At 44.8% G+C, this 14,578-nt stretch overlaps 1 protein-coding gene across 1 annotated transcript; it reads left to right on the top strand.

Moving 5' to 3' along the window:
- Positions 1–58: 58 nt before the first annotated feature.
- LOC141830566 (uncharacterized) lies at positions 59–1,368 on the top strand. Its single transcript, XM_074717970.1, has 3 exons — positions 59–321; positions 374–668; positions 781–1,368. The coding sequence occupies exons 1-3, from the start codon at positions 59–61 to the stop codon at positions 1,366–1,368; spliced, it is 1,146 nt and encodes a 381-aa protein (XP_074574071.1).
- The last annotated feature ends 13,210 nt before the right edge of the window (positions 1,369–14,578 follow it).

Here is a 14,578-nt window from a genome sequence, read left to right as displayed (position 1 = left end):
TATTGTCACCGAAAGGGGGATCGAAGCCAACTCTGAGAAGGTCCGGGCGCTGAAAGACATGGCTTCTCCTCGCAACACTAAGGAGGTGCAGAGGCTGGTGGAAGGATTACTGCCCTGTCCCAGTTCATATAACACTCGGCGAAGAGGAGTCTACCCTTCTTCAAGGTCCTACGCCGAGCCACCCAGTTTTCCTTGGGATGAGAAGTGCGAGCAGGCTTTCATGGAGCTGAAGCAATACTTGACTAAATTACCTGTATTGGCCAAGCCTGTCTCACATGAACCTTTGTGGGTGTATCTGTCCGCCTTTGAGGAGGCCCTGGGGTATATTGGTCAAACAAGAAGACCAAGTACAGCGTCCTGTATACTTTGCCAGTCATATATTAAAGGATGCTGAACTTCGCTACTCCTCACTGGAAAAGCTAGCACTGGCTCTCACCCTGATGGCCCACAAACTGCGACCATACTTCTTGTCTCACCCGATCATTGTGCTCACTAATAGCAACCTTGGTCGGGTCCTCTTGAATCCAGATTCTTCAGGGCGCCTTGTCAAATGGACGATCGAACTGAGCGAGTATGACATCCAATATCAACCTAGAATCAGCCATCAAAGCACAAGCCCTGGCAGACTTCTTGACGGAAGTAACAGAGCAGGATGCAGCAGGGAAAGTGTGGAAGGTCTTCGTCGACGGCTCGTCTACCAAGGGCGGTAGTGGAGTTGGAGTCCTGCTATGCTCCCCTCACGGTGACACACTACAACTTGCTGTCAAGCTTCATTTCTAGGCCACCAATAACGAAGCCGAATACGAAGCTGTCTTGGCAGGGTTACAAGCGGCCAGACACTTGGGTGCCCTGCGGGTCATCATTCACTCTGATTCTCAGTTGGTGGATCAGCAGACAAAAGGCACCTTCGAGGTCCACAATGACTGCCTGAAGCGCTACGCCAAAGCCGTGGAGAAGCTGAAGTCCGAATTTCAAGAAGTCATGTTGCAGAAAATCCCTCGGGCTGATAACCAGAGGGCTGATGATTTGGCTAAGCTGGCGAGCTCCTTATCTACCTGGGAGCTAGAAGAACCTACCATTCAAGAACTGCTGATCGCACAAGTGGATCAGATGCCCCGGGCTGATGAACCAGCAGACTGGAGGACGCCAATCCTTGCCTTTCTGAAGCAAGAGGTTCTACCTGATGACCAAGAACAAGCACGGATGGTCAAGAGGAGAGCTGCCCGGTTCGTCCTCATCGGGGACACACTATACAAGCGCGCATTTTCTCGACCCCTGCTGAAATGCCTTGGGTCAGACGAGGCTGACTATGTCCTGCGAGAGATACACAGGGATGTTGTGGCAACCATACCGGAGGACGGACTCTAGTTCGTAAAACCCTACTTGTCGGGATACTTTTGGCCCACCATGCAGAGTGACGCGGCTCAGCTAGTCCGCAACTGCCTCAGTTGCCAGAAGCACCAAGCATTATCTCACCAGCCGGCGGAACCTCTAAAGACTTTCACTGTCTCCTGCCCCTTCGATCAATGGGGAATGGATATCGTCGGTCCTTTCCCTGTTGGTCCCGGACAGAAGAAGTTCTTATTGGTAGCGGTCGACTATTTCTCTAAATGGGTGGAAGCAGAACCCCTGGCCAACATTACTGAGAAGAACGTCCTAAAATTTTTATGGAAGAACATCGTATGCTATTTCGGCATACCTCGCAAGCTTGTCTCAGATAATGAAAAACAATTCCAAGGACGGAAGCTACAAGAATGGTACAAAGGCTTGGGCATCCAACAGGCCTTCACCTCTGTATATTATCCCCAGAGCAACGGACAGACAGAAGTGGTGAACCGGGAGCTTGTCAGAGGGCTGAAGATTAAGTTGGATCATGTAGGAGGCTCCTGGGTGGAAGAGCTCCATGATATCCTCTGGGCTTACCGGACGACGCCGCAGGACAGCACGGGATTGACGCCATTTCATCTGGTCTATGGAGGTGAGGCAGTAGTCCCAGTTGAGATCGGATGCAGCTCCACAAGGGTCGAAGCCTACTAAGACGCAGAGGACAATGCTCAACATCGAGCCGCTGAGTTGGACATGATCACTGAAATCAGAGAGCAAACCAACACCCGCTTGTTCGCCTACCGGCAGCGCATGAGCCTGGCTTATAACAATCGCGTCAGCCACCGGTCCTTCCATGTTGGCGACTTTGTCTGGAAGAAAAGAAGACCGTTGGAAGGAGTTGGGAAACTAGAGCCGCGATGGGAAGGCCCGTACCGGGTTGTATGTCGACTCAACGGAGGTTCCTACTACTTGCCGACTCACAAAACAATGAGCTTCCCCGGCCTTGGCATGCCACGCATCTCTGCCCTTATTATACCTGACCTGTATCCTTTTATTTGTACTTATCAATGTCTTGTACATTCCTTGTTTTATATAAGAAATGCAGGGACATTGATCGTCTCTACCTTTCAGATATTATTACTTCATGGTTCTCTCAGCTCTGTCGTTGATGGTCGCAGCCTTACGACAGGCATGGATCTTTCTCCTGGCTCAGAACTCCACGACCCTCTCAGCCGTGTCGTTGATGGTTAGGCATGGATCCCACTGACGGGCAGGGTTGTATCTTAGTGCTCAGACCTCCACGACCCTCTCAGCCGCGTCGTTGATGGTCGCAGCCCACTGACGAGCAGGATTGTATCTCAGTGCTCAGACCTCCACAGCCCTCTCAGCCGCATCGCTGATGGTCGCAGCCCACTGACGGGCAGGGTTGTATCTCAGTGCTCAGACCTCCACGGCCCTCTCAGCCGCGTCGCTGATGGTCATAGCCTACTGACAGGTACGGTTGTATCTCAGTGCTCAGACCTCCATGACCCTCTCAGCCTCATCGTTGATGGTCGCCAGCCCACTGACGGGCAGGGTTGTATCTCAGTGCTCAGACCTCCACGGCCCTCTCAGCCGCGTCGTTGATGGTCGCAGCCCGCTGACGGGCAGGGTTGTATCTCGATGCTCAGACCTCTACGGCCCTCTCAGCTGCATCGCTGATGGTCGTAGCCCACTAACGGGCATGGTTGTATCTCAGTGCTCAGACCTCCACGGCCCTCTCAGCTGTGTCATTGATGGTCGCGGCCCACTGACGGACAGGGTTATATCCCAGTGCTCAGATTTCCACAGCCCTCTCAGCCTCGTCGCTAATGGTCGCAGCTCACTGACGGGCATGGTTGTATCTCAGTGCTCAGACCTCCACGGTCCTCTCAGCCGCGTTGCTGATGGTCGTAGCCCACTGACAGGCAGGGTTGTATCTCAATGCTCAAACCTCCACGGCTCTCTCAGCCGCGTCACTGATGGTCGCAGCCCACTGACGGGCAGGTTTGTATCTCAGGTAAACCGTCTAAGAAGCTATACTTGGACCTGCCCTTAAAATAATACAGCCCTTTATCACCGCAAAAACTATACAACGCTTGTAGGAGTTGTACATTCAACGGGACCCTGAACGCCTTACAAATTATCATCGTTGCACAGATTATGCGATAGGAATTGGGAGTTAGTTGGAAAAGGCTAATTTAAAAATGGCTTACTATTTCATGAAAGAAAGCAGGTATGGGAAACCTAAGACCACTTTTAATCTGACCCTGGAAAAAGGTAAGGAAATCCGATGGTGGTTTGTGCGCCCTATCCTCCGACGATGGGAGGAGAACCTCATGGTCTGCAGGGATTTTCCCCTCTGATTGGAGTTGAGAGATGGTATCGAGAGAACAGGTCGACTGAAGGGTCTCATACCAAACCGCAGAGTCGGACATGGTAGGGAAGGACTTGCGAAGAACACTAGCTCTATTAGCGCAAGCGCACAAGCACGAAGAAGCAATGCCGATAGAAAACCTAGGAGATAAGTCGAACAGTGGAAGCCGCAGTTTTTATCCGTGTGTTCGACGCGTCCCTACTAGCTCGGTAACCAATCGTTCGATCACGACGGTTAAGTTTCGATGGTTCGCGTCCCATCGTACTATGAGTCTCTCTCCCACAACCTCTGTCAAAGGCCTATCATCAGGGGACACGTGGTGATATCGAAGAATGACAAGCTTATCACGCCGCCTCTCACGTCACTCGCCATTAAGGAATATAGTCTGTCGTGGCAAAAAGGTATATTCTCCCTTTTCGAGGCTGATATCCTATCTGGGCATTAAATGCCCCTGTAATCATCAAGCTTTACCAACGCTGGCTTTCCCGCCCGGGAAGTCCACCGACATTTGTCTTATGCGGGACTTAGAAGGCGCGCAATTGGGAATCCGGGAAATCTTCTACCCGGGACACACATTATCACCGGATATGTTAGTCCATTTTGCCCGGGGTCATAGTATTTTGGCAGGGAATAACGATGTGCGCGACCGTGAGCATTTTCTCTTGCCCTGGACAATGAGAGACAGAAGTCGAGAATCAAGGAAGCGTTTTACCTGGGAGTCGTGTTGCCTAAGACACGAAGGTGCAGTGCGAGAAGTTGGAATGTTTTCTCCTTAGGACTAGCGAACTCTCCTAGACTAGCGAAGTACCCAATATCCCGAGAAAGAGCAGAGGAACTTTGCGTATTGAAACGTATGGTGACTTGTTTATAACGGAGAGAGGATATGCAAGTACACGTAGAAGCAAGAAAAAACTACATTTGCACGATGAATGTGATACAATGTAAGCTGGGCAAAACCTAACCCTCGTTCACCTAGGACAGTTCAAGGTTCACCCTCCGACGCCGGCTTAGCGGGATCGGTTGATCGAGGCTGCTCACTAGGGATGGCAGGGAGATTTGTTTCCCTTGGATGGTCAAGGCCAGACCTTCGATAGCCTGGGTGCCGACCAAAGCTGCAGTTGATGCCCCCGCCTCCAAGGCCTGGCCTCGTGCCACCTGAGGAATTGAAGAGGAGGGGCCCGCTCCGGCGGCCCAAGCCGCAGAGAAGGAAGCCCTCACTGAAGCAGGAAGCTCTGCCCACACCCGGTGAATATCCAAAAGTCGAGTGTTCATGTCCCGCGTAACTACCCCGACCCTGGAAAGTTATCGGATAGCTTATTGAAAACCCAGTTAAAATAAGAGTTTACCGCGCCTCCTCTGACTTGCTTCAAGCTTTGCTAGCTCAGATCGCAGGTCGGCCTCTTGGGCTTGGGACTCAGCTAGCTGCTGTTTCAATGCCTCGATCTCCCTTTGCAAGCCCGATCGCTCGTGCGCGAATTGAGCCACCACAGCCCTCCCCTTTTCTTCCTGATAGGCGAGCAAGTATTCTGCATGCAGATCATCTTCCTTGGCTTGTCTCTCGGCCTGATGCGCGCTCTCTACGGTGATTTTATCGTCCAGGGATTGGTTCTTCAATTCCTGCACATACTCGTGGAGACCCTTGGTCCAAGCCTTGTAATCTTCAAATTGCTCCTCGATCTCCTGCTGAGCCTGTACCGTCCGCTCGGTCTCCTCTTGCAGCTCTATCACAGCCCTGTAGGTAACGACCGGTGCTTCATGCTGTGTCGGCTGACCCCGAAGGAATGCTATCTTATCCTCCTGAAGAGCATATTCCTTTTCTAGCCTTAATAGGCGCTGGCGGAGAACTTCCTACGCTTTCCCCACCTGACCATCCGAAGCAGAAGATGAGATTCATATATAACCAGAAGGAATTAATGCTACGCATAAGACACTCCTCACCTTGACATGAGCCTCGATCATGCTTTCGTTGATCTCAATCAAGCCTAGATGAGGGAGAACCTCACGTTCATAATGCTGGAGCCGCTCCTTTATTGTTTCTGGGGAGTCTTCCAGGTTAGAATCCCCTCGGAACTTTGTGGGATATATACAAGGAGGAAGATGAAGTGCCCGGGGTGGCAACGTTAAGAAAAACTCGAGAGCAGGTTTCGCCCAGATGGGAGGGGAAGAGTCTCGTTGCGTCCTTCCCTGGTCTTTCTTGGATTTGCGGCTTGGAGGCTCCTTCTCCACAGCCGATCTTTTTTCCTTTGGCCTGGGACTTAGAGGAGCAGCCCGGGGAAGCCGGTGGAGTGATGTCGTCTATACTGCATTTCTTGTTGCCCGACGGAGCCTCTTCTGGAGACCTTATCACTATACCCGTCTCTCGTGGCCGAGTCTCCAAAGATTTACCTGTCGTAGCCGCTGGCGGCCAAAGGTTGGGTCTCGGGCGGCCTGACTATTATCGCTGTCTCCAGGGGTTTAGCCGGCACGGTCACCTCTGGTAGTGGTGGCGCCACCGAGATTGGCTCAGCTTTTATAGGCTGTTTGGCACTTTGTGACCTAATCACTGGTGGCGCCTTGTTCGATTTTGATTTTTTGGTGCCTTTCTTCTTGATTTTCGTTGGCGGTGGGGGTGTAAACCAAGCATCCCTGGCTTGATCCCCTTCTATCCTAAGGTTGTTGGGGTGCGCTAGTTCCCACTTCAAAGTTTGATTAGTGGAATGGTCTAGCATAATCCGGTCTGTAGATTGACATTAAATCAATTACCAAGAAAAGCACAAAAGGATAAGCGTACCAATGTTGTACTTACATAGATAGATTATCCCCTAGCGGGATGTCAATAGGACTTAACCCAGTCCAATACAATAGGGCCTCGTTGCGGAGTATCTTCCTCAGGTCAAAATGGAGGCCATCAAGTATTCGGCGGGCCTCACCCACAGCTCCGCCCGAAGGAGCTGTTGGGATGTATACTAAAAGTCTAGCTTTTGTATAAACATCTATATTGAAATAATATGAAATAAGAATCACCTTGGTCAGAATGTTTGCATTTCTTATGTAATGCAGTTGTCCACTTAATTTATATTGTAGATAACATGGTGTGTGTTGTCACACATAGAAGATCATGTTATCGGTTCCTTATAAATTATAAATAGTAGCTCACAACCAAAATGGATAGGGACAAACTATTAGAGTGGTTGTAGTGTAATTGGTATTAGTTTATCTTGACTATTAAATTACACTAGTATACTTTGTGTGTATTGAGCAGGACCGTTTGAGGTCGTTCGATTTATACTGACTATATAATCAAACTAGACCTCAGTTACCATTGATGTGCATGTTCTTAATCCCGATATAATAACAAGCACATATACTTAGTATGTATTTCTTTGATTCATCAAAGGGTGAGATTTATCTCGTTAAATCAAAAGGCCCGATGAGTTGGGAGATAATGCTATGTATATGGTGTGTTGTTAATTATAGAAGGAAACTGTGTCCTATAATCTAGGCTGATGATGTCCCCTTGAGGAGCTCATAAGGATTATCATGTAAACCCTACAGGTGGACTTAGTTCCGCATAATAATAAGGTTGAGTGGTACTACTCTCGGACTCAGAAGTTAATTAATTGAGTTGTCAGTAATTCAATTAATTGACGGACATACGATATTTTAAACACAGGGAAATTAATGCACTCATGGTAAGAAGGAGCTCATATTATAATATGAGATTGGTGTGGTAGTTAAATAATAACTCTTTAGTGGTATGAGTTATTATTGATGGACTTGAGTTGGGTGTTCAGGGAGAACACAGGAAGCCCAAGCCCATCAGGAGGCCATAATCAATTCCTCCTCTAGGTCCCTGCTGTAGCCTTTAGATAAAGCCTCGAATCCATCTAAGAGAATTCTGTAAGAGTTTCGGGTAGGAAATTCTGTTAAGAATTTTTCTTTGTGAAAAATTCTGTTAAGAATTTTTTCTGAAAAAAAATTCTGTTAAGAATTTTCGTTATGAAATTTTGTTAAGAATTCTATTTCTTCCATAGACAAAATTTGTTATGATTTTTCATAAAAATTTTGTTAAGAAATTTTGTCAGAAAATAAAATTTCTTAATTAAGAAATTTTGTTAAGAAATTAATAAAATTTTATTAAGAGATTTTATTAAGATAAAGACAAAATTTAAACAAGAAAATTTATTAAGAAACTAACAAACTCTTATCAAGAAATTTATTTATAAATAAATCTAGATAAGATAAGGTTGTTAGATTTTTTCTAACAAAATCTTATCAAGAGATTTATTTCTAAATAAATCTAAATAAGATAATGTTGTTAGATTTTTCTAACAAAATCTTATCAATAGATTTATTTCTAAATAAATCTAGATAATATTGTAAGGACCTTGTGAAGCTAGAAGGGGGGTTGAATAGTTTCTTTTCGAACTTTCGTCGATGAAGGAAATAACTCTACACTGCTCACAACTCTACAATGCTAACAAGAAGGATTTTTACTTGGTATCTGCCTCCTTGAGGCGACTAATCCAAGGATCTTCACTCAGCCACTCTTCCACTATTCCTCTCCTTCTCGGTCAAAACATCGAAGGCGGAGAAACCTTCTTACACCAAGCTACACAAATGAAGTACACAAATGAAGAAGAAGAGAAGAGATGATTACAATGTAGAGAGTTTCTTCTTCTTCACAAGATTGCTCCAAGCTTTAGGGTTGAACACCAGGTGGTTGCTTGATCACTAGAGCACAAGAGCTTGGAGTTTGAATGAGGGTTGGTGCCTCTTCCATGAAGTGCACTCATCTCTTATACCAGCTTAGCTTTTCGGTAACCAGTCGACTGGATTTACCACTCCAGTCGACTGATGTGGTCAAACCTCGACAACGGCCACTGATCTGCTGATATCACGCCTAATTTTCATCAGAATTCAAAATTCAGTTGACTGAATTTCCCCTTAGTCGACTGATTTTAACCTCAGTCGACTAACGTGAATGTCCAGTCGAGTCCTTCAGCCTTCTGTGTTGCCTCAGTCGACTAGCTTTAAAATCTAGTCGACTAAACATAAAATTGACTCGACTGGCCCGTATCTCGGTCGACTGAACCTGCGTATCAGGCATAATAACTTGGTGCCAGTCGACTGAGCTTACCCTCCAATCGACTTGTAACAATGAAATATTGCTGAAATGAATTTTTTCTCACCTAATCAAGACTCTGGTCGTCGACCTTCTTGATCTTCATGTGCCTTACCTCGTAAGGGCTTTCCCGTGCCAAGAGCTCGCTCCCCGACCCTTGGACTTTTCTTTTACCTTGCCTCCGATCTTCTCACCCGCAAGGACTTTCCATGCTTGATTAAGACTTTGGTCGTCGACCTTCTTGATCTTCATTTGCCTTACCTCGTAAGGGCTTTCCTGTGCCAAGAGCTCGCTCCCCGACCCTCTTGAACTTCCTCATGCCAAGACTCCCTCTTGGACTTTCTCCACTTGCCTTACTCCGTAAGAACTTTTCCTGCACACTTAACGCATAAGTTAGATATCTCATCTTGTGCTCTAAGGTTGTTATATTTTTCTAACAAAATCTTATCAAGAGATTTATTTCTAAATAAATCTAGATAATATAAGGTTGTTAGATTTTTTCTAACAAAATTTTATCAAGAGATTTATTTCTAAATAAATCTAGATAAGATAAGGTTGTTAGATTTTTTTCTAACAAATTCTTCTTAAGATTTTATTAGATTTTTTCTAACAAAATCTAGATAAGAAAATTTATTAGAATCTTTCTAAATTTTCTTAGATGGCATGCCTATATAAAGAGGGGTTTACAAGAGGGTTGGGAACAACAATAATTCTTTTCCTTTGCAAGAGGTCGGCGGCACCTATTCCCCTTTGTGCTAGGGTCGGCGCCCAACCCCTCTCCCTCTCCTTTTTCCTTTGTTCGGTCAAGGTTCTTGTCCTCCTATTCTTGCTAGGGCCGGCGCACCAAGAACCCTCCTCTTGCTAGGGCTAGCGGCCAAGAAGAAGAAGGAAGAAGAAAGAAGAGAAAGCCCCTTTCTCTTGTTTGCCATTAGATTAAAGGAAGAAGTTTTGGTGGAGCTATCTTGGAGGATCGTTGCCCACACAACATCCAAGAAGAGGAGAAGAATACAGCAGAAGATCAAGAGGTCTTCAGGTGAATATCTCCTACAAGAAGAAAGGTACAATTTAATCTCCGCTGCGTAAAATTGTTTCTTTCTATAATATAGATTCTAAATACCAAACACAAGAGTCCAATGATCTTAATGCATCGATCAAGCACCTAGTTGATCGAATATGAGGGCTACTTGATAAGATTCTATTTCCAGAAAAAATTTTATCCAGCAAGAATTCAACGAAATGGAATTTCAAGTTCCCATTAGGAGCTTCACCGGTCAAGGGCAATGTAGGGGGATTTGGAGTCCAACGATTTGCCCAAGGATACGCTTGAGGAGGTTTGATATATAAGAAATGCTTCTCCTACCCCTCCTCCGATGCAAAAGGGTCGCTCAGGAACTCGAATCCCGACCGGGCGGCGAAGAAGAAGGTGCCACACCGGGAGCTCCCCAACGAATAGAAAGAACTAAACAAAGAGGCATCCGGCGGAATGTTGTATAGGCGGAAGATGACAACTGTCTCGCATATAAGTTGGAAGGACTCAGGGGAGAGCTGGGAGATGTTCAAGTGATAAAAGGATGTCAGTTCATGGAAAAAAGCCGGAAGAGGAAATCGTAGTCCGCTGGGTATTTGGCTAAGAAAGAAGGTGGCATAACCTGGAGGGGGCTTGTGTGGGAGATGCTGGGAAGTAGGCACCCTGAAGCTGTGATCCTTCGGGATGCGGTATTCCGATCGAAGGATTAAAACAGTGCTCTTCTCACACTGGGAGATTTGGCGTTCATACCACGGGACTTCGGCAGCCATCGTTAGAGTAGGAGAGGAGAATGAAGGGAAGAGCTGCAGGAGAAGGATCGCGATGGCGGCGAGAAAGACGACGACGAAGCGCTAGCGCACCAAAAAACCGCTCCCATGGCTTTTATATAGTTTCGCTAAAGCCAGGAGCCGTCCGATGAAGCGGTTATTCTCCCAAGGCAAGATTAGTGCCGCACATTCGAAATGACTTGTTGGTCTAGTTTCCCTCCGACGTTTCGTGTATTTGTTCATCATGACCTTTGTTTCCCTGCTCCTATTCGATCTTCGCCGTTAAAAGTTTGGCACCAGCACGTGCCTGACGATGTACAGAGAATGCGTCACTGGGACACGTCTTTAATGCTGTAGGTTCTTTTTGCACGAACTACGAAGCAGATTTTAGGAGCCCGCTCGAACTGACAACATGTCTAGTCAGTCGGCACACCTCCTTCGACTAGACTTGATGGGGAGACTCTGTGATGCGGTAAGTCTTGCCCGGACTCGACGTGGCAGGATAGGTCAACAGATAGTCCAACCTGGCCGGTCCTGGGGTCCACGGTCAATGTTGACCTAAGAACCCAAGCCTAGCTATCTAGGGAATGGTCCATCCGATCTGTCTAGATAAACCTGCTTACCCGACCTGTTGGGTCTAGCAATCCGTTTACCTGGTTAAGCGCGGCAAAGGCTAAGCCCGAGTAAACGTCTCACTCCAGTATCAACACGCAGGTCCTTTAGTGATCAATCTACCTAGCTTACCCATACACATCGACTTACCCGGCCTGCACGGGCATTTACTCCGTCTACCCGGGTGAGCCTATTTAGCATCGTTCCTGGGTATCCGCATCAATACTAGGTCATTGCCCGGGTTATCCATCACTTAGCTTGTCTTGGCTTGCTCAGTTTGCTTAGTTCATTCAGGCCATTCAGCCTACCCAGCGTGCCTGTCATAACATTTAGTTTACCCGGCTGATCGTCACGGTGGTTGGTCCCGGGTAACCTGCTTCGTCCTACCATCAGCAATCAGCTCACTCAGACTACTCAGTTTACTTGGTCTGCTCGACCATCCAGTTCGCTCAGCTTACCTGGATAATCCCGGCCATCGCCGGTCCCGGGCATCCCCTCCCACTCCGATATAAATCCCAGCTCAAGGCTTCTAAGCTAACAGACAGATATGGTGCAGACAATCAAGCGTGTGAACTGTCGTACAGGGGAAAGGCTATAGTTACGCCCCACGCCTCACCTCGTCACTGCTGTCAATTTCCTACTTACAGCTAAACGACAAAGGTGACGTACAACATCGCGCCGTAGAGCAGTTATAGACGTATCGTCCTTGTTTCCTAGATGCCACCCTACTGGCGTAGGTGTCAGCCACGTCCAGGTTGTGTCCCCCGGATACCGCCATAGCCTGCTCCCCTGACAGATGGAATGTTCGCCTCGTAGGTATATCAGTTCCCATGCAGGTATCAATTCTCTCTCTCGACTCTTGCATTTTCACAACTACTACTGCTACTCTTTCTTCCCCCATCTTCGTCGGAAACTGACTTGAGTGTCGGAGTGGCCTGCCGGGACTCCCCGGCACCAGCTAATCCGTTCGTTTGTGGTGATCTCGCAGGTCTCCTTCCTACCGAGGTCCGCACAGGTTGAGGTGGCATTTTTTTACCAGTGGGTTGACTGTCGTCGGCATTTGGCCAGAACAAAAATATAATCTAATATTGTTTGATTCAATATTAGATAATATAATAAAAATTTATTTGTTTATAGATTTTAGTGTATAACACAGTACAGATAATTATATTCCTGATCCTAATTCTAGCTTCAATGCATTGACTAATAAAATAAAATACAAAATATATAATAATAATATTATTAAGGATCATACATATAAATAAATAAATTTGGATTATTTTTTAAGATAATTTTATTGGACTTTAGACTACATCGATTTAGTTTATCTTAGTTATAATTTAATTAAAAAACTAAATTAAAAAAAAACTAATTTTAAAAAAGCATGCACGTGAGATTGTCCCTCTCACATGTCGCCCACCAAACGCCGCACGCTAAGCCTTCCGAGGAGCCACCTATCATCCCCAACGAGCAGCGTTCAATGGGTGACATTCGATGAGCGACGTTTGATGGGCGATGTGCATGAGCCTTTCACGAAGGATCGATGACGACACCAAGCCGACACCACTTGTTGGACGTTCTATTCATGGGAACGATGAGTCGCTTGCTACCTCCGACCCTTGACGAGTCTTCCGCACTAAGGAACGATGGCAATAACACGGTTGGATTCTCGATATTTCCAAAATCAAGAAAAAATTAAAAAATCTAATATAATCACATTCCGAATTGAATCCTCGGATTGCTGACGATATCGGAAATCATTCATTACCTAAATCACATAAAATTATTGTTACTATGCATGACTTCGATCAGGCTTGACTTCGAGTAGGCCTCCACAGTAAAATTATTCTCCAAAATGTCATCCGATCTTCCCCCATCATCATCATGACCAAGCCCACTTTAGCATTTTCTTTTGATTTGTCATTATCATCCACTGCACAAGTCTTGCACAAGTCTGCGTGCGATGTGCATTGTTTGTACCAATCGACCAGGCCATTTAGGTGGTTTCCGTCAACTTTGACCTCTTCAAATTTTCTGATCGACCATGTTCCTGTCAACTTGTTCTGCATTATCAACTCACCCTAGTCGTACATTGGACTGTGGTATTATTATTATTATTATCAATTCTTTTCGATTGTATGTATCTTAATGCAACCATTAGAGCACAAAAATAAAGAAAAAAAATATTGATGGGGGATTTTCATTTTTATGGTCCACTTTTTCGGACGACTTCGTGAAGTCTTCTGCCTTTGGAAGTTCTCTCTTTGGTGTAGACGTGTGAAAGGGAAATATATATATATATACTTAATCATTGCACCTATGACTTGGAAAAATATTCAAGTCGGACCGGCAATATTAAATATGATCGGATAATACGACATTATTTGATTTTGACTTAGTATTCGTACGCTGCTTTGACTGTAGTTGGAAAATACAAAAATATTATGATATACAAATTGAATTATTTATAAAATAAATTATTTTTGTGTCATATTATTTTAACTTCAGATTCCCCCCCCCCCCCCCCCCCCCCCCCCCCCCCCCCCCCCCCCCCCCCTTTTGGTGGCGAATATTAGACCTTATAAAATTAGTTTTTTTATTAAAAATATATGTAATTAATTTTATATTGGTTTAAATGGCATTTGTGACATGATTTATATAATACATTATCAATTATTATGCATTTTATATAAATCTATAAGATTAATATATGCATGTCTATTGCTGTTTTTTATATAAAATTAATAATCTACTAAAATTTATTAATTTTAAAGATAATCAATCAAATTAAATTTTATAAAAAAATTTTATTGATCATTAGAATAAATTAAAAAAATATAAATTTTGATAGACAATCTAATATCACAAATAATTTAAATATCCTGAATTGATGTATTTTAAGATTTATTTTTTTTATCACAGTATCATATCATGCGGGGCACTAATGCACTTTTGAATATACAATTAGTTAGTGCATGTAGGTAGAAAATTCAGTAATAGAAATGGTGCACCTAATTATTATATATTATCATTGGCGGTCAAGATACACAATAGTGTAATTAAAATAATTCAGACTTAAATCTATTAAACATATATTTTGCAACATTTTCAAAAGATTTTATAGAGAATTACTTTTTTTGAGAATCTAAAAAAATCACGATTTTTTAGAAATATTGCATAATATAAATAATTGACTAAATTGTGCAAGTAATAAATAGAAAGTGAAATAAGATAAATATAAATATTTTATATAGTTCATAATTTATGTACTTGGAAGATGAGTTATCCGGCCGTTGAAAATCACTATCTAATTTAGACTCATTAATGAACTTGAGTATCAAACTTAA

Source organism: Curcuma longa, chromosome 6 (assembly GCF_044706935.1).
Source record: "Curcuma longa cultivar G26 ecotype Majalengka, Jawa Barat chromosome 6, ITB_CL_G26_1.1, whole genome shotgun sequence".
Taxonomy (NCBI): Eukaryota; Viridiplantae; Streptophyta; class Magnoliopsida; order Zingiberales; family Zingiberaceae; genus Curcuma; species Curcuma longa.
Note: the sequence above shows the minus strand (reverse complement) of the source record. Positions and strands in the feature narration are given on the sequence as shown.

Bases quoted from the DNA above. Each gene is read 5' to 3' on its own strand.
- LOC141830566 (XM_074717970.1), top strand. From the start codon at position 59: ATGGCTTCTCCTCGCAACACTAAGGAGGTGCAGAGGCTGGTGGAAGGA. The intron at 322-373 runs GTATATTGGTCA...ATACTTTGCCAG, and splicing joins GCCTTTGAGGAGGCCCTGGG to TCATATATTAAAGGATGCTG. The intron at 669-780 runs GTGGAAGGTCTT...CTTCATTTCTAG, and splicing joins CAGGATGCAGCAGGGAAAGT to GCCACCAATAACGAAGCCGA.